Here is a 26,201-nt window from a genome sequence, read left to right as displayed (position 1 = left end):
GCATCTATATATCCTATAATTCTCAAAGCCCCACAATTTCACAGAAAGTTCTCTGAGGAGATATCACTTTTTAAAAGATGTCCTCATTTCCTACAGCAAAATTATATCTGTAAGACACTTATTAATAAAATTAATGTTTCCCTATAGGAAATTCTCCAGTGCTAAGCAAACCATTTATCCTTCTGTTCTCAGAATTATGTGATTATCAGTGGATAACATTGTGGAAACTGAGGAAGTCTGAGTCCAGAAATCTATCTCCGGAAGTTATTAAATCACATGCACACAAAACTAACAGATGAAAACAAAACAAAACCAAACCTGGTATCCAATGAAAGTGTTTGTTGAAAATACCTCCTGCTAAAAATATGCTCTATTGGGAAAAAAAAGGATCAACTCATTCACTTAACTTGAAAAGACCAATCAAATTAAAAGCACTTAAACTTTAGACACCTTATAAAAAGAACATGTGAGAGTACTCTGCTGTGCATACCTGAAGTGCAACTGACATTTTCTTCCTTAAATCGTGAAGCCCGATACGGGTTGTCAAGATGTCATCAATATAAATGCTACCTTCAGTTTCTGACAATCTAAAAAGGGCAGCAATGAGGGAACTTTTCCCAGCTCCTGTTCTTCCCACAATGCCAACCTGTAAAGAGACCCAGGGGGATGAAGAATTAACAGGATGCACAAAACCCAGGAGAACCCTGATTGTTGAAGATGAATTTTAAAAGTTCTATTATATGTAACGAATAGTCCAAAATGCCAAACTCAATCAAGGTCCTGCTGACATTTTGGACCAGATAATTCACTGTTGAGTGTCGGGGGCCTGTCCTGTATATTCTAGGATGATTAACAGTAGCCATGAACTCACTAGATACCAGATGCAACCCTCAAAACTGTGGCAACCAAAAATGACGGAAATTCACAAATGTCCCTGAATGAGACCACCATCATCCCAAGAATACACAATATAAACTATAGTGACTTTCATGCCTTCTATTCAGATTTCCCTGAGTAAATGCTTAATATGCAGAAAATTGCTTGTTTTCTATAATTATCACATATTATCCATTATGTGGTATGTTAGAGGGGAAGACACATATGTGTATGTATTATATATGTGTGTGTGTTCATGTGTATGTATGTAACTAACATCAATAATAAAGGAAGAAGATGACTTAGATAATCTGACTGTAGTGAAAACCCAGCAGTCTCCTAACTGGTCCATAAGAAGTCAATTTTAAATTAGTTTTATTCCTACTCCCTGTGTAATTTGACCTTGAGAATTACAAGGGTAATTTTACAGAGATATCAACAAGTCAAGTCAGAAGGATTATACACAAACAAGTATTCACTTTCTCAGGGGTATGGTATTTATTTAAGAGGAATTATTCTTTGGCAGAAAAATGAAATCACTTCCTGATATTAAATACCTTAATTATATTTTATCTTGAAAGGAAACATCTTCACATATAAAATGCAGGTCTCAGTCTTGAAACACAAAGGCCAGTAGACAAAATGTACATAATGAGATCAACAACAACACAGACAATATTTGCTATTTACATGGGACCTTTCATCAAAGCAGTTCAAAAGACATTTATTAATACATTAATACTTAAAATTGAACCTTGGAAAAACACATGTCAAGCATCAGTCTATTGATTAAAAGCAAAGCAGAGAGAAATTAAATGCACTAACAGTAATGCAGAGTACATCATGAGAAACGCTGGACTGGAAGAAACACAAGCTGGAATCAAGATTGCCGGGAGAAATATCAATAACCTCAGATATGCAGATGACACCATCCTTATGGCAGAAAGTGAAGAGGAACTAAAAAGCCTCTTGATGAAAGTGAAAGAGCAGAGTGAAAATGTAGGCCTAAAGCTCAACATTCAGAAAATGAAAATCATGGCATCCGGTCCCATCACTTCATGGGAAATAGATGGGAAAACAGTGGAAACAGTGTCAGACTTTATTTTTTTGTGCTCCAGAATCACTGCAGATGGTGATTGCAGCCATGAAATTAAAAGACGCTTACTCCTTGGAAGAAAAGTTATGACCAACCTAGATAGCATATTCAAAAGCAGAGACATTACTTTGCCGACTAAGGTCCACCTAGTCAAGGCTATGGTTTTTCCTGTGGTCATGTCAGGATGTGAGAGTTGGACTGTGAGGAAGGCTGAGCGCCGAAGAATTGATGCTTTTGAACTGTGGTGTTGGAGAAGACTCTTGAGAGTCCTTTGGACTGCAGGATATCCAACTACTCCACTCTGAAGGAGATCAACCCTGGGATTTCTTTGGAAGGAATGATGCTACAGCTGAAACTCCAGTACTTTGGCCACCTCATGCGAAGAGTTGTCTCATTGGAAAACACTCTGATGCTGGGAGGGATTGGGGGCAGGAGGAGAAGGGGACGGCAGAGGATGAGATGGCTGGATGGCATCACGGACTCGATGGACGTGAGTCCGAGTGAACTCCGGGAGATGGTGATGAACAGGAAGGCCTGGCATGCTGCGATTCATGGGGTGGCAAAGAGTCGGACATGACTGAAAGACTGAACTGAACTGAACTGAACAGTAAGGTTAAAGAATCAATACAGTGTAGGTAAAATGCTGGTGGTTGGTAGTTTAGTTGCTAAGTAGTGTCTGACTCTTGCAACCCATGGATTGTCGCCTGCCAGACTCCTCTGTCCAAGGGATTCTCCTGGCAAGAATACTGGAGTGGGTTGACGTTTCCTTTTCCTAGGTAAAATGCTGGTGGGGGATAAAACCACATTCAAATATATATGCAGAAACTGGCATTTTTTACCAATGAATTTTAAAGTGAAAGAAAGCATTAGACTATCATTCGTGTCCAACTCTTTGCGACCCCATGGACTGTGGCCTGCCAGGCTCCTCTGTCCATGGAATTCTCCAGGAAAGAATACTAGAGTGGGTTGCCATTTCCTACTCCAGGGGATCTTTCTGACCCAGGGATGGAACCCGGGTCTCCTACCTTGCAGGCAGATTCTCTACCGTCTGGGACACCCAGAAAGCCCAACTGCAAATTCTATGAAGGAAGCTTTCCAAGAGATGATTTCATCTCTATGTAAAATCTGGAATTGATGAGAGTGTAAGATATACTTGAATCATTTGTAAATCGGTAACATTTTAAAACTCATGGCTTTAAATAAAGAACTAAATCTTTCTGAGCAATGTAATCAGAATGCTTAGAATTTTTCATGTTTCCTGATTTGAAAACCTCTGAAGTTTCACATCTTAGTCTGTCAAATCAATCATGGCACTTCAAAAAAAGAATTTATCTTTATAGAGATTAAACGTAAGAAAAGTGGGTTCAGCTAATTTTATTATCTTACAAAGATAATGCAATGACTATAAGATATTTTGATATTGTTCAATAGTGTCTGACTCTTTGCGACCCCATGGACTGCAGCATGCCAGGTTTCCCTGTCCTTCACTATATCCTGGAGTTTGCTCAAACTCATGTCCATTGAATCAGTGATGCCACCCAACCATTTCATCCTTTGTCATCCCCTTCTCCTCCTGCCTTCAGTCTTTCCCAGCATCAGGGTCAAGAGCCAAAATGAGTTGGCTCTTCGTGTCAGGTGGCCAAAGTATTGGAGCTTCAGCATCAGTTCTTCCAATGAATATTCAGGACTGATTGCCTTTAGGATTGACTGGTTTGATCTCCTTGCTATTCAAGGGACTCTCAAGAGTCTTCTCCAGCATGCCAGTTCAAAACTATCAATTCTTCAGTGCCTACCCTCCTTTATGACTCAACACTTACATCCGTACATGACTACTGGAAAAACCATAGCTTTGGCTATACGCACGTTTGTCAGCAAAGTAATGTCTCTGTGTTTTAATATTCTGTCTAGGTTTGTCATAGCTTTTCTTCTAAGGAGCAAGTGTCTTCTAATTTCATGGCTGTAGTCACCATCCACAGTGAGTTTCAGAGCCTAAGAAAATAAAGTCTATCACTCCATTGTTTCCCCATCTATTTGACATGAAGTGATGGAACCAGAAGCCGTGATCTTAGTTTTTTGCATGTTGAGTTTTCAGCCAGCTTTTTCACTCTCCTCTTTCACTTTCATCAAAATGCTCTTTAGTTCCTCTTTGCTTTCTGCCATTTGGGTGGTATCATCTGCTTATCTGAGGTTACCAATATTTCTCCTGGCAGTCTTGATTCCAGCTTGTGCTTCATCCAGCCCAGCATTTTGCATGCTGGACTCTGAATGTAAGTTGAATAAGCAGGATAACAATATACAGCCTTGAGGTACTCCTTTCCCAATTTTGAACTAGTCCATTGCTCCATGTCCAGTTCTAACTGTTGCTTCTTGATCTGCATACAGGCTTCTCAGGACATTTTGTACCTTACGTTAAACCCTAATTCATATAATATAGATGGGCCATTCTTTGCATACAGACAGGTCATAGTATGTATTTATATGGCTAATGCATTCTGTGTATAGGGAGGCCTCAAAGATATTTTGAGTATCAAAATAAACCAAGCTATATGAATGTTTTGTTTCTCTGTGCAAATAAAAGTTACGTTTATACTATACTGTAGTTTAGTGATGTACAATAGCATTACATATAAAAAATGTACATACCTCAATTTCAAATACTTTATCGTTAAAAGAATGCTAACCATCTAAGCATTTATAGGGCAGTAACATTAAAAGCCACTGATCACAGATCAGGATAATAAATATAATAATAATAAAATGGTTTGACATACTGCGAGAATTGTCAAAATCTGACAGAGACACGAAGTGAGCAAATGCTATAGGAAAAATTGTGCCAGTGTACTTGCCTGACACAGCGTTGCCATAAATGTCTTTTTTTTTTTTTTTTTTAAGCATTATCTGTGAAGCACAGTAAAACAGTTGGGCCTATATTTCTGACTGTTCTCATACATAAATCAACACACATCAGGACATAGGTGAGAACCGATCTGTGAAAATGTGTGTATGTTCCCATGTTATCATCTCCACCAAAACTGATCCATCTGTGCAAATGGGAATATCTGTAAACTTTGGGTAAATGGACTGAGATATATAGGGGCACCGAGGACTGTTCATGACCACAGGACTATGAGTTCCAAACTCTAGTGAAGAGAACTAAAAAACCAGAGGACTTCCCTGGCATTCCAGGGGTTAAGAGTCTGTGCTTCTACTGCTGGAGGCATGGATTCGATCCCTGGTCAGGGAACTAAGATCCCACATGCTGCATGGCCTCAGACCCCCCCAAAAGAAAAAGGCAACTCAAAGAAAACCTGATTCTGATTATTGCTAGAGTTCAGTCATCAAAACTAAGTCTAAATGTCTTTTCTGGGTAATCAAAGGGTTTTACCAATTGCCCATGGAGAGTGTCACCAGTATCAGTAAGCTTACATTCTCCAATCTAAAGTCATTTGGGGGCTTCCCTGTTGTCTCAGTGGTCAAGTAACTGCCTGCCAATGCAGGAGAGGTGGGTTCAATCCCCAGTCCAGGAGAATCCCACATGCTGCAAAACAACTAAGCCCGTGAGCCACAACTATTTAGTCTGTGCTCTAGAATCCGTGAACCACAACCATTAAGCCTATGTGCCACAACTGTTGAAGCCCTCTCACCCTATAGCCCATGCTCTTAACAAGAGAAGACACCACAGTGAGAAGCCCACACACAGTAACTAGAGAGGAGCCCGAGCAACAATAGACCCCCAGCCCAGCCAAAAATAAATAAATAGATACAATTATAAAGTCTCTTAAAGAAAATCTTCTGTTACTTGCTTGCAGTGGCCCCTTTCTGTTTTTCCAACCAGGTTGCTCTCTGATGATAACACAACTTGTTAGACACTTGCTCCTGGATCTCTCTTCATGCCTCAAACTCAACATAATCAACAACCAATGCTCCACACAAAACAACTCCTTCATCTGTCTTCCCCACTTACTCTCATTACATCTTTCCCAGGCTCACAGGGTTTAAAAAACAAAATAAACTCTTTCCTTAATCATAATCTGTGCAAATGAATTTGAAAAGTAAATAAATACTAGCTATGCCCCAGCACTCTGAAAAAAACATTCTTAAAATGATGTTTTTACTTTCTAGGCTTCTATATGTGTTCTTTTTGTTGTTGCTGTTGTTGTATTTTTTTGGATGTGTTCTTAAAGACACAAGTTCACATATTAAACAAAATGGGATTAATGTGAACATACTGTTATATGTGCTTTCATTTCATATTTCATAAAAATTTACATTAATGGTTGCATAATATTATAGTACATGTGATCATTTATTTAACAAATCCTCTACTGCTTGATATTTAGGCAGCATCAAACAGTTAGCTATTATAAATAACTCTGTCTTAAATATCCCTGAAGCTAAATCTTTGCAAACAATCTAAATCATTTTCTTCACATAAATTCTCAGATGTGGAATTGCTGAGAGTCAAATATGAACCCCTAGAACAGCAAGTATGAATTCGTTGGACAGCAAGGAGATCAAACCAGTCAATCCTAAAGGAAATCAATTCTGAATATTCATTGGAAGGATGCTGCTGAAGCTCCAATACTTTGGCCATCTGACACAGAGAGTCAACTCGTTGGAAAAGACCCTGATGCTGGGAAAGATTGAAAGCAGGAGGAGAAGGGGACAAAGGATGAGATGGCTGGATGGCATCATTGATACAACAAACATGAACTTGGGCAAACTGCAGGAGAGCGTGAGGGATAGAGAAGCCTGGTGTGTATCAGTCCATGGGGTCATGAAGAGTTGGGCATGTCTAGGTGACTGAACAACAACAAGGTATGAACATTTTCAGAGGGAGCTGTTAAACTGCTAACCTACCCTCCAGAAGTATACTACTATTTTCTGCTCCCACCCATTCCCCTGCATGTTCAGAAATCCAGGTGATATAGCTTTGTTTTAATCGAAATCAATTTGATTCCAAGAAGTGGAATCACTTTCCCAGGATATCTTGCTGGAGGCATAACAGCTCCTGGTTCCCTGCCCCCTGCACCTGCCCACTCTGGTCCATGTGCTCTCACTTCTCAGATTAAACTCCTGAATGCCAGCTCAGCACCCAACACTCCACCCCAGGATGTCTCTTCTTCCTTTCTAACCTCTCCATTCTTCATGTACATGAGTCAGCTTCCTTGGCATCACTAGGTAGTGGTAAGGGTTGAATGTAAAAGTGTGTGTTACATACTCTGTAGTTCATTTTCCTGAATGCTTTGCAGGTGTCTAGGTCTTCATTCACTGTATCAGGACATCATGCTTTTGCTTATGCTGGTCCCACCTCCTGGAATGCCTTTCACATGCATTTCCACCTGCTGAAACCGTAACCACACATCACTAAGTCTGTCTCACATGTCTAATTCCTTGGAAATGCTCTCTGTGTCTCCTCATGTGGGTTTGTTCTAACTCCAACAGATGCTATGTCATATTTTATATACATCTATAAAAACTGTGACCTCGTTCTAGCTTACAAAGCTAATATAACCATTTTCTTGTTTCTTTAACTAGACTGTATATGTTGACATCAGGATCTGTATTGGGTTTGACTTTTTCTTATTTGTATTACCTGTGGTGCCCCGAGACAAAGAAACTTTCACTGGGAGCTGAGATTTTTTAACTCAAGCCAGAGAAATTTATGGGAAGTCTATTATCCTATTATTTAGGTATAAGATAAATCAGACAGAGAGAGACACAGCAGATGGATCCTATAGCCATAAATACAACTTCAAATGGCCAATATCTCATTCTCATGGGACAGACACCACCTTCCACAGCATAAGTGGTTATGGTCCTTTTGCACCCTATGAAAATGATGACCATTTTTGTCCAAGCATTTACTTTTGGTGCTTTACATGTCTTATCTTAAATTGTACATCAGGCCTACAGGTTACATCCTTTCACTTCATTTTGCATAAGGAAAGATTGAGGCTTAGATAAATTAGTCTGTCTGGATATCAGAGCCTGTAAGTAGCAGGATGGGACTCAAATCCACGTCTGTTGGCCTCTTTTCCATCTGCTGATGGGCCTCTTTATCCCCTGGATGGCCTGACAACTTATCATGCCCCTCTGTGTAGATAGAACAGAGAAAGTAGGGAGAGGCGTAGTTGTAGTTAAAGGAACAGGCCTATCATAGAGATATTATGGTCAGAGAGTTAAAGCATGACATGAACACAGGTGTATATGTGGTGAGTGAGAGCAAAGAGGGTACCTGAGGGCAGGTGGACCAGCTGTCAGCAGGAAGACCCGGCACCCACAGCCGGACTGAGAGAGAAACCTGCATAAGTGGGACACAGGGTGCCTGGGGAACAGGCCAAACAGACCTCGTGCCCTGCTTGGGGCAGCAGGATTCATTTTTTATCCCATCAGGTGGTGAAACAGCTGAATATACACTGCTGCATGGGGCTGTCTCTGACTACAGGTCCAGGCAGGGCTGAGTCTGGGAAATCCCTCCAGTCCCTGCAGGAGGCTGGTTTGGGGAAGGACAGAAAGCAGGATGAAAACTGCCTGTAATGAAGACAGACTCCACTGGAAAGACAAATAATGCGGTGGAATCACACAGAATTAGATTATAATGTAAAAGTGCAATTTATAGAGCATAAAAGTAAGTAAATCTAGGGCCACAGAACATTCTAGAGCCTCTTGCTCAGTCGCAACAGAGATTTGGGAATTCTTGAGTTCAATTTCAAACTGTCAAAGGACATTTCCTGAGAATCACAGGTTATCACTCATCAAAAACTGTCCATGGGAGAGAAAGGAAGAGGTCATGTTCAGATACGAATCTGAGTCAAGAGGTCTGGGTGAGCCTGAGACTCTGCATTTCTAAGAAGCTCCAGGAGAGGCAGGTGCTGCTGGCCCTGGCACCACAGTCTGAGTCACAGGGAATTAGGAAGCCGGCAGGAGAAGGGGATAATCTGGGAGGGAGAGGAGCGGGTTTTAAGAAAATATTATATAAAAAAGGGAAAAAGTAGTAAACTAATATTTTTGCACATTATAGCATGGTCTACTAGCCATCTGTAAAAATGTATCATCCAAATAATAGCTGTGAGCAAAAACAAAGCAAAATCAATCTACCTCAAGAACTGGACAATACTTTATTGTTCAGGACTCTCTAAAATGATCAAATCAATCACAAAATCATCTAAATGAAAAATGCAGCCCATGTTCAGACTAACCAGAAAGTCTAGGGTGCTATTTACCTCATGTTGATTTTTTTTTTATCTTTGGCTGTGCTGGGTCCTGATTGCTTTGCACGAGCTGTCTCTAGTTGCAATGAGTTGGGGCTACTCCCTTTTACAGTGCACAGGCTTCTCACTGAGGTGGCTTCTATTGTTGCTGAGCAAAGACTTCAGTAGTTGTGGCATGTAGGCTCAGTAGTTGTGGTTCAGGGCTTAGTTGCTCAGTGGCATGTGGAATCTTCCCAGACCGGGGATTAAACCAGTGTCTCCTGCCTTGGCAGGCAAATTTTTATCTGCTGCACCACCAGGGAAGTGCTAGTTCTTTATTTTCACTTGCTATTTCTTCTGTGAATTAAAATTCTGCATAGTACCTAACATACTCTCCTACTGACTGTAACTTCTAGAAATTGGGATAGAAGAAGAAATGAGGGAAAGAAAATAAAGCCCCCCTTCTGCTGGGCTGGCTCACTCCCATGTCCCCATTCCCCACCCCCCGACAATAGCCTCTCTCAATCAAATCCAGCACCAAAGGGATGTCCCGGAGTGACTAGGGCTGGGGCAGGTGGACAGGAGAGGGAACCTGGGATGTAACAGGCATAGCAAAATCAATTCATGAACACACTGCCTGGGTATCATTTCCAAATACAGAAATGAAGCTAACAGTGATACTGAGAGTGGACCAAGGCACAGATCAAAAGTCACATTACTGAATTTATTAATTCAGTCTCCAAATTCAATTTTCCCTCAAACATTTTAGAATCTCAATGATCCTATGATTTACAGGTTTTAAGAAGGAAGAAGAATCTGTTATGATTCTAAATTATACTACAGAGTTTCTTAGATAATTCATATTTTATGGCTTTGGGGAAAATTTAAGACAAGTACAGGTTAACAGAATTACATTTACAACAGAAAATCTGACAAACACATTGTCTGACAGTAAGTAAACATCACATACAGTGCTCTGAGGGACAAGATTGTATCAAGAGCTGTGATTAATATTTTCCTGACACAGTAGTTCACCTTTTCCCTGACCTACAATGGAAATGGAAATAATTAGGACCAGCTTTTGCCCTGAACTAACTGAAGCTGCTCCCTGGGTAACATTCAGGCATTAAGTTGAATATTCTTTTATGTTTCAAGGGTTTCATTCATTCAGTTCAGTTCAGTCCAGTCACTCAGTCGTGTCCAACTCTTTGTGACCCCATGAATTGCAGCACACCAGGCCTCCCTGTCCATCACCAACTCCCGGAGTCTACCCAAACTCATGTCCATCAAGTCAGTGATGCCATCCAGCCATCTCATCCTCTGTCATCCCCTTCTCCTCCTGCCCCCAATCCCTCCCAGCATCAGAGTCTTTTCCAATGAGTCAACTCTTCACATGAGGTGGCCAAAGTATTGGAGTTTCAGCTTCAACATCATTCCTTCCAATGAACACCCAGGACTAATCTCCTTCAGAATGGACTGGTTGGATCTCCTTGCAGTCCAAGGGACTCTCAAGAGTCTTCTCCAACACCACAGTTCAAAAGCATCAATTCTTCGGCACTCAGCTTTCTTCACAGTCCAAATCTCACATCCATACATGACCACTGGAAAAATCATAGCCTTGACTAGACAGACCTTTGTTGACAAAGTAATGTCTCTGCTTTTTAATATGCTATCTAGTTTGGTCGGATAGGGAGGCCTGGTGTGCTGCAATTCATGGGGTCGCAAAGAGTCAGACACAACTGAGCAACTGGATTGAACTGAACTGAACTGAGGTTGGTCATAACTTTTCTTCCAAGGAGTAATCGTCTTTTAATTTCATGGCTGCAATTACCATCTGCAGTGATTTTGGAGCCCCAAAAAATAAAGTCTGACAATGTTTCTGCTGTTTCCCCATCTATTTCCCATGAAGTGATGGGACCAGAAGCCACGATCTTCGTTTTCTGAATGTTGAGCTTTAAGCCAAATTTCTCACTCTCCTCTTTCACTTTTGTCAAGAACCTTTTTATTCTTCTTCACTTTCTGCCATAAGGGTGGTGTCATCTGAATATCTGAGGTTACTGATATTTCTCCTGGCAATCTTGATTCCAGCTTGTGCTTCTTCCAGCCCAGCATTTCTCATGATGTACTCTGCATATAACTTAAATAAGCAGGGTGACAATATACAGCCTTGCTGTACTCCTTTTCCTATTTGGAACCAGTCTGTTGTTCCATGTCCAGTTCTAACTGTTGGTTCCTGACCTGCTTATAGGTTTCTCAAAAGGCAGGTCAGGTGGTCTGGTATTCCCATCTCTTTCAGAATTTCCCATAGTTTATTGTGATTAACGCAGTCAAAGGCTTTGCAATAATCAATAACACATTAAATTATAGCTATTTTCCACTAGATGAGTCTGTGGGGTGGTAAGAGTTTTAAACAGAAATTCTTTCAGTTATTTACGGAGTTGTCATGTGTTTTTGTGTGTGTGCTGATTTCTGCTTGCTCACACCTGTGTAATTCACTTCACCCTCACAACCAGAAGTCCCTCAGTACTCTCTCTGTGCCCTGGAGAATGCTACGTTCTGGGAACAAATATGAAAACAAGATGCTCCCTGATTTTACAAAGCCTCAAGGTATTATGAGATACAAATCCCAAATTACAAAGCATGCTGCAGATGCTATCTCTTCTTTTAATTATGATAAAATTCACATAACATAAAATTTAACTATCTGACCATTTTTAAGTGGATAGTTCAGTGTTCAATACGTTCACATTGCTGTGCAACCAAGCTTGAGAATTTTTTTCTGCCTCATAAAACTGAAATTCATACCCATTAAATAAACAGCTCCCCATTCCCCCTCCCCCAGTCCTTGGAGACCACCATCCTACTTCCTATCTTCTTGGATTTGACTCTCTAGGAATCTCACATAAATGGAATCAGAGTATTCATTCCTTTTGTGTCTGGCTTATTTCATTTAGCAAGATGTCATCAAGGTTTATCCACAGGTCAGAATTTTCTTCCTTTTTAAGGCTAAATAATACTTCACATAAGGATTTAGTTCCTTCCAACTTTTGGCTGCTATAAATATAGCTGCACCATAAACGCTATCTTGAAAGGATATATAAGACACTAAGGAAGAACTGGGAGAAGGCAATGGCACCCCACTCCAGTACTCTTGCCTGCAAAATCCCATGGACTGAGGAGCCTGGTAGGCTGAAGTCCATGGGGTCGCTAAGAGTCCGGCACGACTGAGTGACTTCACTTTCACTTTTCACTTTCATGCATTGGAGAAGGAAATGGCAACCCACTCCAGTATTTTGCCTGGAGAATCCCAGGGATGGGGGAGCCTGGTGGGCTGCCGTCTATGGGGTCGCACAGAGTCGGACACGACTGAAGTGACTTAGCAGCAGCAGCAGCAAGGAAGAACTGAGGGTCTCAAAGATGCATTAGGGTTGACTCAGAAAATGAGGAGATTTTAACTATCCAGATGACAGAGGGCCTGGGTCTCTGAGGCTGAGGGGCAGCATGTGCACTGGGAACAGGGAGGATGTGGTGCTTTGGGAGAAACTACACACAATCCGAGTGCAGGTTATGTATGTGTCAGACAAACTGGCTGCACAGGGAGGTGGGGAAGAGCCCCTAACACCTTGTCTGTTCCAATTCAGTCTCTTCTTCAAGATTTCATCCTGATCCCAGCTGAGGGCCTCAAACTGAGTGTGGAAGGAACATCACCAGCAGACATGGATGCTGACAGGTCCAGGTCACAAGCCTCTCTGCCGTCTCCCACATGGATCTTCTCTGCTCCAATTTGCTTTTGACTTTGAGCCAATCTCTAGACCTTGCCGCCAACTGATACCATGATTCCTCACTCCTGACTGGGTCATTATTAAGGCTCTTCTCTGGTGGACACAAGCTCACCCCATGGTCCCTGCTGGAGTGGACTTGAAGCTATGCTATGGTTCCAGTAGCAGCTCACCAGGCCAGTAAGGATCAGATCTGTGCTAAAGAAAGCAGCAGTCTGTGGGGGGAGGGAAGGGGGATGGCAGCTCAGTGTGGGTGAGTGGAGAACAAGGCTACAGGAAGGGCTAAGGGACAGAAAAGGAGGCAGCAATCAGGGGGTACCATCGAACGAGGAGGAGATTTCAGAAATACAAACAAGAAAAGATGGAAAGGAATGAGATATTGGAGAGTTAGGGCCAGGAAGACAAGGCGGACGTCCCAGACTTTGTATGAATAATCAGGTGTCACATATAGTGTCCTGGGTCAGGTTAAAATAAAGCCCTGGATCCCAGGGCCTATCAACCATCATAAGGGAACTCACAACACAGGGAAGAAATTTCCTGGTATCCCCATTCCATGGTCAGTTTCCAAGAAAGATTCACCTACAATGTCACTGATCTAATCTGCATCCATTAGGAACATAGTCCCCCTGACACACTGACAAAGAAGTCAAGAGCAGATGTGGTGCTAAATCTTTAGCCAGATTTTAAAAAGGCAAATGGCTTAAACTAACCTTTTGTCCTGGGTAAAATTTTGGATACATGTTCCATAATACCAGAGGCCCATCCGACGTATGGCTGAAGTACACACTGTAAAAGGAAATCATTCCCATGTTGGGCCAGGATGGCGGTGGACGATATTCAAGTTCCCAGGATGCTTCTTTCACAAGGTCTGTGTATTCAATCACCCTTTCTACTGAAATCATCTGAAATATGTATGACATCTCATAAGTTATTATCAGAGGGTCTTGTTTATGGATGTTCAGACATTGTAAATGAAACCTTCTGCTTTTATACAGTTCAGAACCTAGATCTCAGCATCCACAAAGGACAGAAGTGGGAGTTTGATAAGGCCTTGGATGATTTAAAAACTTGTTCATTATCTTCAACACTTTTACATATGACTATTTCCTTCAATTTTATATTAAAGTTAAAAAATTAGAGAAATGCATGGTAAAATTTTATTGATCCTCCTTTCACATCTGAATTTAAAAAAAAGAATTTTTTCAAAGAAAAGAATACTTTTGGACACCAATTAGTAATGTGTGGCCACAGAAGGGCCACGTGTTACAGATGAACAGAATTGGATGGTCATCAAACCTTATTTTAATAATCAGTCATTTTCTACTCTGTTATGAGCTTTCCTAATAGCTCAGTTTATAAAGAGTTTGCCTGCAATGCAGGAGACCCTGGTTTAATTCCTGGGTTGGGAAGTTCCCCTGAAGAAGGGATAGGCTAACCATTCCAGTATTCTTGGCCTTGCCTTGTGGCTCAGCTGGTAAAGAATCCTCCCGCAATGCAGGTGACCTGGGTTTGATCCCTGGGTTGGGAAGATACCCTAGAGAAGGGAAAGGCTACCCACTCCAGTATTCTGGTCTGGAGAATTCCATGGACTATATAGTCCATGGGGTCACAGAGTCAGACACGACTGAGCAACTTTCACTACTTCTATTCTGTTAGAAGAAAGATATGGAAAATTTTCATTTTTATTGTTTTTCTCCCTTTAGAAAAAGGTACAAATATTCAAAAGTATATAATGTTTCTTCTAAACAACCATGACTTCACATCTTAGAGAGCATATTCTGAGAGGGAGCCTATTCTACCAGGAAGAAGGCCACCAGCAAATTCGGTGTTCAACACACACAAAAATAAATGATAAAATGGGGGATGGGTGGAGGAACATAGTAATTAAATAAACCTCAAAATATTGGATTATTTTCTTTTACCAAAAATGAGGAATTACCCATTAAGAAACAAATGCAAACAAGCTGCTACGAAATTAGCTTATATTGCCTCCAGAATTTCAGAATCTCCCTCCTACCGAGACATTTACTGTGTTTGAAGACAGTTTGTGATGAATACAAAACCTTCTGACATGGCATACACATGACTGAGAAAAATATGCATATATTTTATTTTACATTAACTTTAAGCACATGGAAAGTGAAAGTGAAACTTACTCAGTCATGCACAACTCTTTGCAACCCCATGGACTGTAGCCTGCCAGGCTCCTCTGTCCATGGGGATTCTACAGGCAAGAATACTGGAGTAGCCATTCCCTTTTCCATGGGATCTTCCCGACCCAGGGATCAAACCTGAGTCTCCTGTGGCTCCTGCATTGCAAGAGGATTCTTTACCATCTGAGCCACCAGGGAAGCCCTTAAGAGGATGGAGGAGAATGTAAAAAACTTTGTAAAATGATGTCAAAGTAACAGTTTTATTATTTTACATAAGAATTGCTTTTATGTCATATAACAGCAAGGAGACTTGAAAAGGCTAAGAACAGAAAAATAAACATCACCATGTTCTCAACTTCAGCACTTTGCCTGACACACCACTGGAACATACTGGTAAGTGTGATGGTTAGTGACAGGACGAGGCCAACATGCCCAGCATCCAAAGCTAAATGAGGAAGAAGAAGAAGAAAGTGAGTCTCCTTCTCAACCCCTCACACAGGTCCTTCTGTCACTCTACAAAGAAGACTCCTTTATTTTTATGATTTTTATTGAAGTATAGTTGATTTACAAAGTTGTGTTAGTTCCATGTGTACAGTAAAGTGAATTAGCCAGACATATATGTAATCTGCTCTTTTAAAATTATTTTCCCACATATATCATTACAGAGTATTAAATAGAGTTCCCTGTGCTATACAGTAGGTGTTTTTTAGTTAGCTATTTTATATATAGTAGTGAGAAGACTCCTTTATAATATTTAAATCATTTGCATGTAATGATAGTATTACTCATAATATTACTTCTGTTGTATGAGACAATAATAAAGTTTAAAAAAAAAAAAACACTATGAGGGACTTTCCTGGTGGTCCATTAGCTAAGACTCTGAGCTCCCAATGCAGGGGGTCCAGGTTTGATCCCTGGTCAAGGAACAGGTAGACTACATATGCCACAACTGAGAGTTCACATGCTGCAACTAAATTCCTGCCTGTTACAACCAAGACTGAAGATCCTGCGTGCCCCAACTAAGACCCAGTACAGCCAAATAATTAAGTAATTTTTTTTAATATTATGAATTTAGAAAGAACTAACAAAGTTGTTAAACGACAGAGGATAAGATAGTTGGATGGCATCACCAACTCAATGGACATGAGTTTGAGAAAACTCCGGGAGTTAGCGATGGACAGGGAGGCATGGCATGCTGCAGTCCATGCGGTCACAAAGAGTCAGACATGACTGAGGAACTGAACTGACCAAAGTTGTTGTTCAGTCACTAAGTCATGTCTGACTCTGTGTCTCCATGGACTGCAGCACACCAGGCTTCCTGTCCTTCATTATCTCCTGGAGTTTGCTCAAACTCACATCCATCGAGTCGGTGATGCCATCCAACCATCTCATCCTCTGCCACTCCCTTCTTTTCCTGCCTTCAATCTTTCTCAGTATCAGCGTCTTCTCTAATGAGTCAGTGCTTCTCATCAGGTGGTCAAAGTATTGGAGCTTCGGCTTCAGCATCAGTCCTTCCAGTGAATATTTCAAGGTTGATTTCCTTTAGGATTGATTGGTTTGATCTCCTTACAGTAGAACTCTCAAGTCTTCTCCAAAACCACAGCTTGAAAGCATCAATTCTTTGGCCCTCAGCCTTTTTTAATGGTCCAACTCTTACATCTGTTGACAACTCTTACATGACTACTGGAAAAAAATATACCTTCACTATGTGGCTCTTTGTTGGCAAAATGACGTCTCTGTTTTGTAATATTCTGTCTAGATTTGTCATAGCATTCCTTCCAAGAAGCAAACATCTTTTCATTCGTGGCTGTAGTCACAGTTTGAAGTGATTTTTGTAACCCAAGAAAATAAAATCTGTCACTGTTTTTAATTTTTCCCCAGATGGGACTGGATATTGTGATCTTAGTTTTTTGAATGTTGAGCTTTAAGCCAGCTTTTTCACTCTGCTCTGTCACGTACATCACGAGGTTCCTCACTTTCTATCACTAGAGTGGTATCATCTGCATATCTGTGGTTATTGATATTTTTCCCAGAAATCTTGATTCCAGCTTGTGCTTCATCTAGCCCAGCATTTTGCATGATGTATTCTGCATGGAAAAGGAGGCCTGGCGTGCTGTGATTCATGGGGTCACAAAGAATCAGACACTACTGAGTGACTGAACTGAACTGAACTCAGGCCTCCCTGTCCATCACCAACTCCTGGAGTTCACTCAAACTCATGTCCATCGAGTCGGTGATGCCATCCAGCCATCTCATCCTCTGTCGTCCCCTTCTCCTCCTGCCCCCAATCCCTCCCACCATCAGAGTCTTTTCCAATGAGTCAACTCTTCACATGAGGTGGCCAAAGTACTGGAGTTTCACCTTCAGCATCAGTCCTCCCAAAGAACACCCAGGACTGATATCCTTTAGAATGGACTGGTTGGATCTCCTTGCAGTCCAAGAGACTCTCAAGAGTCTTCTCCAACACCACAGTTCAAATGCATCAATTCTTCGGTGCTCAGCTTTCTTCACAGTCCAACTTTCACATCCATACATGACCACTGGAAGAACCATAGCCTTGACTAGATGGACCTTTGTTGGCAAAATAATGTCTCTGCTTTTGAATATGCTATCAAGGTTGATCATAACTTTCCTTCCAAGGATTAAGCGTCTTTTAATTTCATGACTGCAATCACCATCTGCAGTGATTTTGGAGCCCCCCAAAAATAAAGTCTTACACTGTTTCCACTGTTTCCCCATCTATTTGCCATGAAGTGATGGGACCAGATGCCATGATCTTCGTTTTCTGAATGTTGAGCTTTAAGCCAACTTTTTCACTCTCCTCTTTCACTTTCATCAAGAGGCTTTTTAGTTGCTCTTCACTTTCTACCATAAGGGTAGAGTCATCTGCATATCTGAGATTATTGATATTTCTCCCGGCAATCTTGATTCCAGCTTGTGTTTCTTCCAGTCCAGTGTTTCTTATGATGTACTCTGCATAGAGGTTAAATAAGCAGTGTGACAATATACAGCCTTGATGTATTCCTTTTCCTATCTGGAGCCAGTCTGTTGTTCCATGTCCAGTTCTAACTGTTGATTCCTGACCTGCATATAGGCTTCTCAAGAAGAGAGGTCAGGTGGTCTGGTATTCCCATCTCTTTCAGAATTTTCCACAGTTTATTGTGATCCACAAAGTCAAAGGCCTTGGCATAGTCAATAAAGCAGAAATAGATGTTTTTCTGGAACTCTCTTGCTTTTTTGATGATCCAGCAGATTGTGGCAATTTGATCTCTAGTTCCTCAGCCTTTTCTAAGCTTTACAGAAAGCTTAATAGTAAACTTGGTTCTCTCTATCCAACTACAGGACACTACCTGGGATGTTCAGAAGGTTATCCTGCTACAGTTATGTAGACCTCAACCCATTCAAAGAAAGATAAAAAGATAAAAGATCTCCATGATGACCTACTGTAAACAAACACACTACTTAAGCAATCTACAGATTCAATGCAATCCCTATCAAATTGCCAATGGTATTTTTCACAGAATTAGAACAAAAAAGTTTACATTTTGAATGGAAACACGAAATACCATGAATAGCCAATGTAATCTTGAGAAAAACAAAGAAGAAAAATGGAGGTAGGAGGAATCACGCTCCCTGTCTTTAGACTATATTACAAAGATACAGCAACTGAAAGTGGCACCAAAATCAGAAAGGCAGATCAACAGAACAGTACATAATGTCCAGAGATAACCCCCAGGCACCTATGATCACTTATGACAAATTAAGCAAGAATATACAATGGAGAAAAGACTGTTTCTTCAATAATTGGTGCTGGGAAAACTGGACAGCTACATGTAAAAGAATGAAATTAGAACTTTCCCTAACACCATACACAAAAATAAATTCAAAGTGGATTACAGACATAAATGTAAGACCAGACGCTACAAAACTTTTAGATGAAAATATAGGGAGAACTCTCTCTGACATAAATTGCTGCACCTCCTGGAGTAATGAAAATAAAATAAAACATAAACAAATGGGACCCAATTAATCTTAAAAGCTTTTGCACAGCAAAGAAAACCAAATATATATATATATATATATATATATATATATATACACATATATACATACACACACCAAAGACAACCTGCAGAATGGGGAGAAATATTTGCAAACAAAGTGACTTACAAGGAATGACTCTCCAAAATATACAAACAGCTCATGCAGTTCAATATCAAAAAATAAATAAGTAAGTAAACAAAAAAATCCAAAAAATGGGCAGAAGATAAAAAGAGATGGTCTCCAAAGAAGAAACACAGATGGCCTAAAAAAAAAAATGCATGAAAAGATGGTCAACATCTCTAATTATTAGAAAAATGTATATCAAAACTATAGTGAAAAAAATGCAAGAAACTACAGTGAGGTTTCACCTCACAACAGTTAGAATGACCATCATCAAAACAATAAATACTGGAGAGGATGTGGAGAAAAGGGGACCCTCCAACATTGTTGGTGGGAATGTAACCTGATAAAGCCACTATGGAGAAAAATATGGAGGTTCCTTTAAAAACTAAAAGGAGAGCTACCATATGATCCAGCAATCCCACTCCTGGGCATATATCCAGAGAAAACCATAATTCTAAAAGATACATCCATTTGTTTATTTTTGTTTTTATTTCCAGTATTCTGGGAGGTGGATCATAGAGGATCCTGCTGTGATTTATGTCAGAGAGTGTTTTGCCTATGTTCTCCTCTAGGAGTTTTATAGTTTCTGGTCTTACGTTTAGATCTTTAATCCATTTTGAGTTTATTTTTGTGTATGGTGTTAGAAAGTGATCCAGTTTCATTCTTTTACAAGTGGTTTTCCAGTTTTCCCAGCACCACTTGTTAAAGAGATTGTCTTTAATCCATTGTATATCCTTGCCTTCTTTGTTGAAGATAAGGTGTTTATAATAGCCTGGACATGGAAACAACCTAGATGTCCATCAGCAGATGAATGGATAAGAAAGCTGTGGTACATATACACAATGGAGTATTACTCAGCCATTAAAAAGAATACATTTGAATCACTTCTAATGAGGTGGATGAAACTGGAGCCAATTATACAGAGTGAAGTAAGCCAGAAAGAAAAACACCAATACAGTATTCTAACACATATATATGGAATTTAGAAAGATGGTAATGATAACCTTGTATGCAAGATAGCAAAAGAGACACAGATGTATAGAACAGACTTTTGGACTCTGTGGGAGAGGGAGAGGGTGGGATGATTTGGGAGAATGGCATTGAAACATGCATACTATCATGTAAGAAATGAATCGTCAGTCTATGTTCGATACAGGATACAAGATGCTTGAGGCTGGTGCACGGGGATGATCCAGAGAGATGATATGGGGTGGGAGGTGGGAGGAGGGTTCAGGATTGGGAACTCATGTACACCCATGGCGGATTCATGTCAACGTATGGCAAAACCAATACAGTATTGTAAAGCAAAATAAAGTAAAAATAAAATTTTTTTAAAAAGATACATCCACCCTTATGTTCACTGTAGCACTATTTACAATAGCCAGAATATAGAAGCAACCTAAATGTCCATCAACAGAGCAATGGATAAGGAAGATGCATTATCATCCATATAGTGTAATATTACTCAGCCATAAAAAAGAGTGAAATAATACCATTTGCAGCAACAAGGCTGGACTTAGAGATTTTCATACTGAGTGAAGTAAGTCAGAGAAAAAGAGAATATGATATTGCTTATATATGGAATACAACAAAAGGCTACAAATGAACTTATCTACAAAACAGAAGTAGCATAATAGATGTAGAAAATAAACTTATGGTTAACAGGATAAGGGAGGGGAGGGATAAATTGGAAGACTGGGATTGACACATACATACTACTATATATAAAATATTAAAATAGATAACTAATAAGAAACTATTGTAAAGTACAGAGAACTCGGTAATGACCTACATGCGAAAGGACCTAGAAAAGAGTGGATATATGTATATGTACAGCAGATTGACTTTGCTGTACATCAGAAACTAAGACAACAGTGTAACTGAACTATACCCCTATAAAACTTAAAATAAAAATTAAAGAATGGCCTAAGTGAGCCAAAGCAGGGGCCCAAGGCACCAAAGGGCTGCTGGAGTAGGCATGTCATACCTAGACTTTGCTCCTAAGGATTCTGAAAGTGAAAAGTAGAAATTCTTTTCTAAAAGACAGTTCATTTGAAGTATTAATCAAAATGCAAATTACTAAAAAACTATACATTCACCCCAATGTTCATGGGGTATGGAAAAAGAATCTTTAAAAAGTGGATATATGTATAACAGATTCACTTGGCTGTACACCTGAAGCTAACACATTGTAAATCAACCATATGCCAATCATTATTTTTTTAAATGGCCTCAAAAAGACCTACTGTAAATAAATAAGTAAATGAAAAATAAAAGATAAAAGTTCTCATTAAGACACAAACAACTTCACATGGACCACACTGTAGAGTCACATACTGCAGACACTTGAATACAATTCATTAGAACCAAAGAGTATATTAGACATGATGACAAGAGTTTAATCGCTACAAACAAAGCTAAAAAGTGTAAACATATCACAAGTATTCATATCTGTACTTACTTTCTACCAGAATCAGGGCCCCAAAAGCAACAACAGTGGCAAAGATGGCACAGATGACATCCAGATACACAGCGAGCCACCGGGACGTCGTCAAAAGCAGGAACCAAGCCTCTGGTTTGTGAACCGTAATAAGCATAATACATAAATAGTAAAACCATGTTAGCTGCTTCTCATGAGGGAGAATATTTTCTCAGTTGAGCTACAGAAGATTTTACACAAGGTAGGACAGCAAAGTTACACACCCAAGGAACCTGAAGATTCTAGAAAACTAGGTTCTAACACAAGACAATGTATGGGACACACAGGAATCAGTCCAGGAAGCATGCACTGAAAACATCAACCCACAGGTTATCAACAAAAACAGGATCACAAGAAGGAAGATGGAAAATCGCCTCATCAGTGCATTTCCTGCAGCGCTGGGCCTCAACGTTAAGATCATCCTCTCACAGGGCCAACTGCTCCCAGCTCTCACACAGCAGAGAGCACAGCTCACACTGTTTCCAGCACCTTCTGCCCTCATTACAGGGCCCTGTGGTGTTTATTCTTAGGAGCCACTGTCTATATGATCATCAGCTAACAGGATCTGCAAGTGACTTTCAAAATGCCATTTTTATCTTCAAAATACAATAATGATTGGAAAGTTTGGCTTGGATTTTATAGACTTAGAGGAAATTATGAATTTTCTAATTAGGGAAAAATCTTCACTGATAAAAACATAATCAAGTGGGTGGCAAATCAGGAAATTATTTCCTCAATCACATCTGCCACCCTCCACGCTCTGAAAAGAGTCAGAAAACTGCAGCCTGGAGGGCGAAAACAGCCACCACCTGGTTTTGTAAATAAAGTTTTATTGGAACACAGATACAACCATTCACTCATTTATTACTTTGCCTGTCTTTGTGCTACAACAGCAAAGGTAAGTAGCTGCAACAGACACAGTATATAACACACAAAGTCTACAATATTTTCTATCTGGATCTTTACCAAAAAGAAGTTTGCTGACTCTTGTCCTAAAGAGACAGAAGTCTACAGGGCACAGTGATGCAAGGACAATGCGAGCCAGTCAGGGGAGCAAAGCAGGGGATGACAGGGAAGAAGGGAGCACTGAGGGGATGCTGAGAGGAAGGGGTGGGGGAGACAGGGGTGCAGAGGGGGATGAGGGGTGACACAGAGAGAGGTGCGGGCAGCCAGGCCACCTGAGAGGGAGGTCAGCCTCAGAAGGGAGCACATCCCATCCATTGAGATCATGTCCAGAAACTTACAGACCTGAGTGCAAATCCTGGTGCACATCAAACAGTTCCTGAAACTTCTGTTCAGCTTTGTATGACCGGATGGTCCAGAGTCCCCGGAGAGAAGATGCTAAGTGGGAAAATACCGGGCTCTGTGCTGGGGAAACAGAGACAGACACATGACAGAGAAAGTCAGGGAGGCTGGACGCGAGGAAACCACTGCCTCCCAGGCTCTGTGGTCACACATTCCATCAAAGGGAATCTTCCATATAACCCTAAACTCCTGCTCACACCAAGCTTCACTTTAATGACCTGGGAATGAAAGATTCTCCTTGAAACTACCTTTGATCAAATTCAAATCACAGCTAGATTTAAATAAAGAAATTCTTGTTCTTTCATCAAGATCCTCTCAAACATGCCTCCCTCCAAATTTTTCTGGCATCTCACCAGGTAGGAATTCTTCACATTAAAAAATATATATATATTGAAGTATAGTTGATTTACAATAATGTGCTAGTTTCAGGTATATAGTATAGTCATTCAGTTATTTTTTTCAGATTATATTCCATTACAGGTTATTACAAGATACTGAATAAAATTCCCTGTGCTTTACAGTAATTCCTTGTTGTTGTCTATTTGACACATTAATAGCAGTGTGTCTATTAATCCCATATTTCTAACTTGTTCTTCCCTCTCTCCCAATCCCCTTGGACAACTGTAAGTTTGTTTTCTATGTCTCTGAGTCTATTTCTATTTTGTGTACAGATTCATTTGTATTATTTTTAGATTACATATATAAGTGATATCATATTTATCTTTCTCTGACTTACTTTACTAATAATATTCCCTAAGTCCATCAATGTTGCTGCAAATGGTAATACTTCATTCTTTTTCATGGGTGAGTAATTACTATTCACTAATTTTTGAATCAGTAGCATTTTGAAATTTAATTCCTCATTAGAGTCCTCACCACACTGAATTTAGGTGAGCTATCTGTGTTTTGCCTCCTCCTTAGATAAGTAACCTAAGGGCTGGGATAGAGTCAGTACATCCCCCACCCTGAACCAGAGCCAAACACAGAACAGCAGTGAGATAAGTCAGGGGAGCAGACAGTCCGCCATCTACCCGTCCTGGGCCTCCCCCTGCACCTGTGCCAGGAGCCTCTGTGTGGGTCACCCGGCACTGCGTCACCCTTGTGCCCACAGGACCCGGCAGACGAGGAGCCTTTGAACAGTCTTGGCTTCTGCTCCGGGAATCTGATGAATGTTTTTATAACTGCCTGATAGATAAATGTCCTAGTGTTCAGAGATCACGGTGGCATGTGACACTCACATCATTCTTTTAGACTCCGACAGTGGCCTCAGTGTCCATCTTTTGAGTGACTTCATGTGGGTTTGGGGCCTGGTGTCACATGACTGCCCGTTTCCTGCCATCTTCTCTAAGAGCACACTGACCACGAGCTTCAGGGTCAGGCTCCTGCCTGTCAGGGAACAAGTGGGCTGCAGGCTTCCAGGCAGGGAGGACACTTCCTGGTGGGGTTTTCATTCCTCACCATGAATGAGGCTGTAACTTGCTGTTGTCAGGGGCACACAGTGAGCCTGTGACCTCTGTCTGGGGTGAGTGATAACTTGTGCTGTATCAGCAGGAAATACTGACATCACTTTGTTACCTGTGTGTCTCCTAGAGAAGACCTGTTAGTACAATGAGGTTGTTTATGGGAAGTTAGTAATGCATCTTACAGGAGGCCACAGAGATTTTATAAAATGATGGGGAAAGAATCAAGGGTGAAACTCCAAACTGTTCTCAGATCCTCACTCTTTAGTCCAGTATCTGAATGCCTGTCTGGTGACAGTTCAGTCAGTACCAACATGCATCTTGGCACTGCACATTTAGAGGGGTTGAGGTACAAATAGGTAAAGACACAGAACCTTCTCTTGTGTTTAGTGTTCCCAGTTCTATAAGGAAGGAAGGAGCAGGCTTCCTTCTGTGAGACACTGGGGCTCAGAGAGAATGGGAAGCCCTGGACTGGGGGAGGATAGCCTGGGCTGGGGGCCAGGTGACCATCCACTCAGCCCTAGGATGAGATGGTTGGATGGCATCACCAACTCAACGGACATGAGTTTGAGCAAACTCTGGGAGACGGTGAAGGACAGGGAAGCCTGGCATGCTGCATGTAGTCCATGGGGTCAAAGAGTCGGACACGACTGAGGGACTAAACACAACCACCACCACCACCTAGAGAGAGAACATAAACATTCTAATCAACTGGCCACCACATGTGGTTATCTGAGGTGTGCAGGATGGGATACCTGGATTAAATGTATTGTCTAACTTGTTTCAGCCTACTGGCTGCAAAAAGTCCAAATATTCCACAGTGATGGTGCCAAAGTTCTCAGACTCTCCAGATCAAATACTGAGAAATCCTGTACTGCTTCTTGACAAAAGCCTCAGGAGGAGCCCTTCTCTCCACTTCCATATGAATGGGAAATTGCCCTTCCCCAGGCCAAAATTCTGTCAAATATTCTCTCTGGAACAACCTCTCTCTCAATGTTCCAGAGACCTGCTTTGCAACAAGACTGTTGAATGACTCCATTTCATGAGTGGCCTCAAACCATAAAATGTCTGGAGCCCTATCTACACAGAAGACTGGATGGAGCTCATCACTTCCTCTTCTGCCTCCCCAGGTCCTACCATTCTACTCAGTCATACAGGTAAACGTCACACACATCTGGACTGTACTGCTCCCATCCATCCAAACACCTTGCCAAACTCAACCTCACAGGAGGTTAGCTGCTTCTCTTGATGAGTGAAAATGTCTTCTACAGATTTTATGAAACTGATGATCACTATCCATTTTGCAAATAAAGGTAAGTACCTCAAGTGTTTATTATTAAAAACAAAACATACAAATGCCACAATTTAAAAAAAAAAAATCTCCTCTGACTGGACGAACTGAGATTTGTTTTCCACTTAGTAGATACAGAGAAGCATGAGACTCTATATGTGTCTGTTCTTGGCTTGGTTTCTAGAAGGTTAAGCTGGTATTAATTTGCAATAATTATTCATGGTTGAGGTCTCTGATGCAAATATATTCTCTCCTTACTTTTTGGCTATTGTTTTTATAACTTTAAAAAATATATAATATTTTCCTTATTTTTAATATTTATGAAATGTATACATTAATAAGAGAGAAATTTGATTATTTAATCACCTGTAATTACCTGTAGAATCGACTAACTAATCATAA

General features: G+C 40.7%; 1 protein-coding gene across 1 annotated transcript in view; it reads right to left on the bottom strand.

Annotated features, from left to right (window-relative positions):
* The window catches only part of LOC128057589 (ATP-binding cassette sub-family C member 4-like), a 172,878-nt gene that overhangs the window by 42,089 nt on the left and 104,588 nt on the right, over nucleotides 1-26,201 (bottom strand). Inside the window, 5 exon segments of the mRNA XM_052650037.1 lie at nucleotides 491-646; nucleotides 13,655-13,846; nucleotides 15,442-15,542; nucleotides 21,726-21,836; nucleotides 22,992-23,111. Coding sequence (XP_052505997.1) covers nucleotides 491-646; nucleotides 13,655-13,846; nucleotides 15,442-15,542; nucleotides 21,726-21,836; nucleotides 22,992-23,111 — 680 coding nt within the window.

The sequence above is a fragment of the Budorcas taxicolor genome, chromosome 12, assembly GCF_023091745.1.
Source record: "Budorcas taxicolor isolate Tak-1 chromosome 12, Takin1.1, whole genome shotgun sequence".
Classification (NCBI taxonomy): domain Eukaryota; kingdom Metazoa; phylum Chordata; class Mammalia; order Artiodactyla; family Bovidae; genus Budorcas; species Budorcas taxicolor.
Note: the sequence above shows the minus strand (reverse complement) of the source record. Positions and strands in the feature narration are given on the sequence as shown.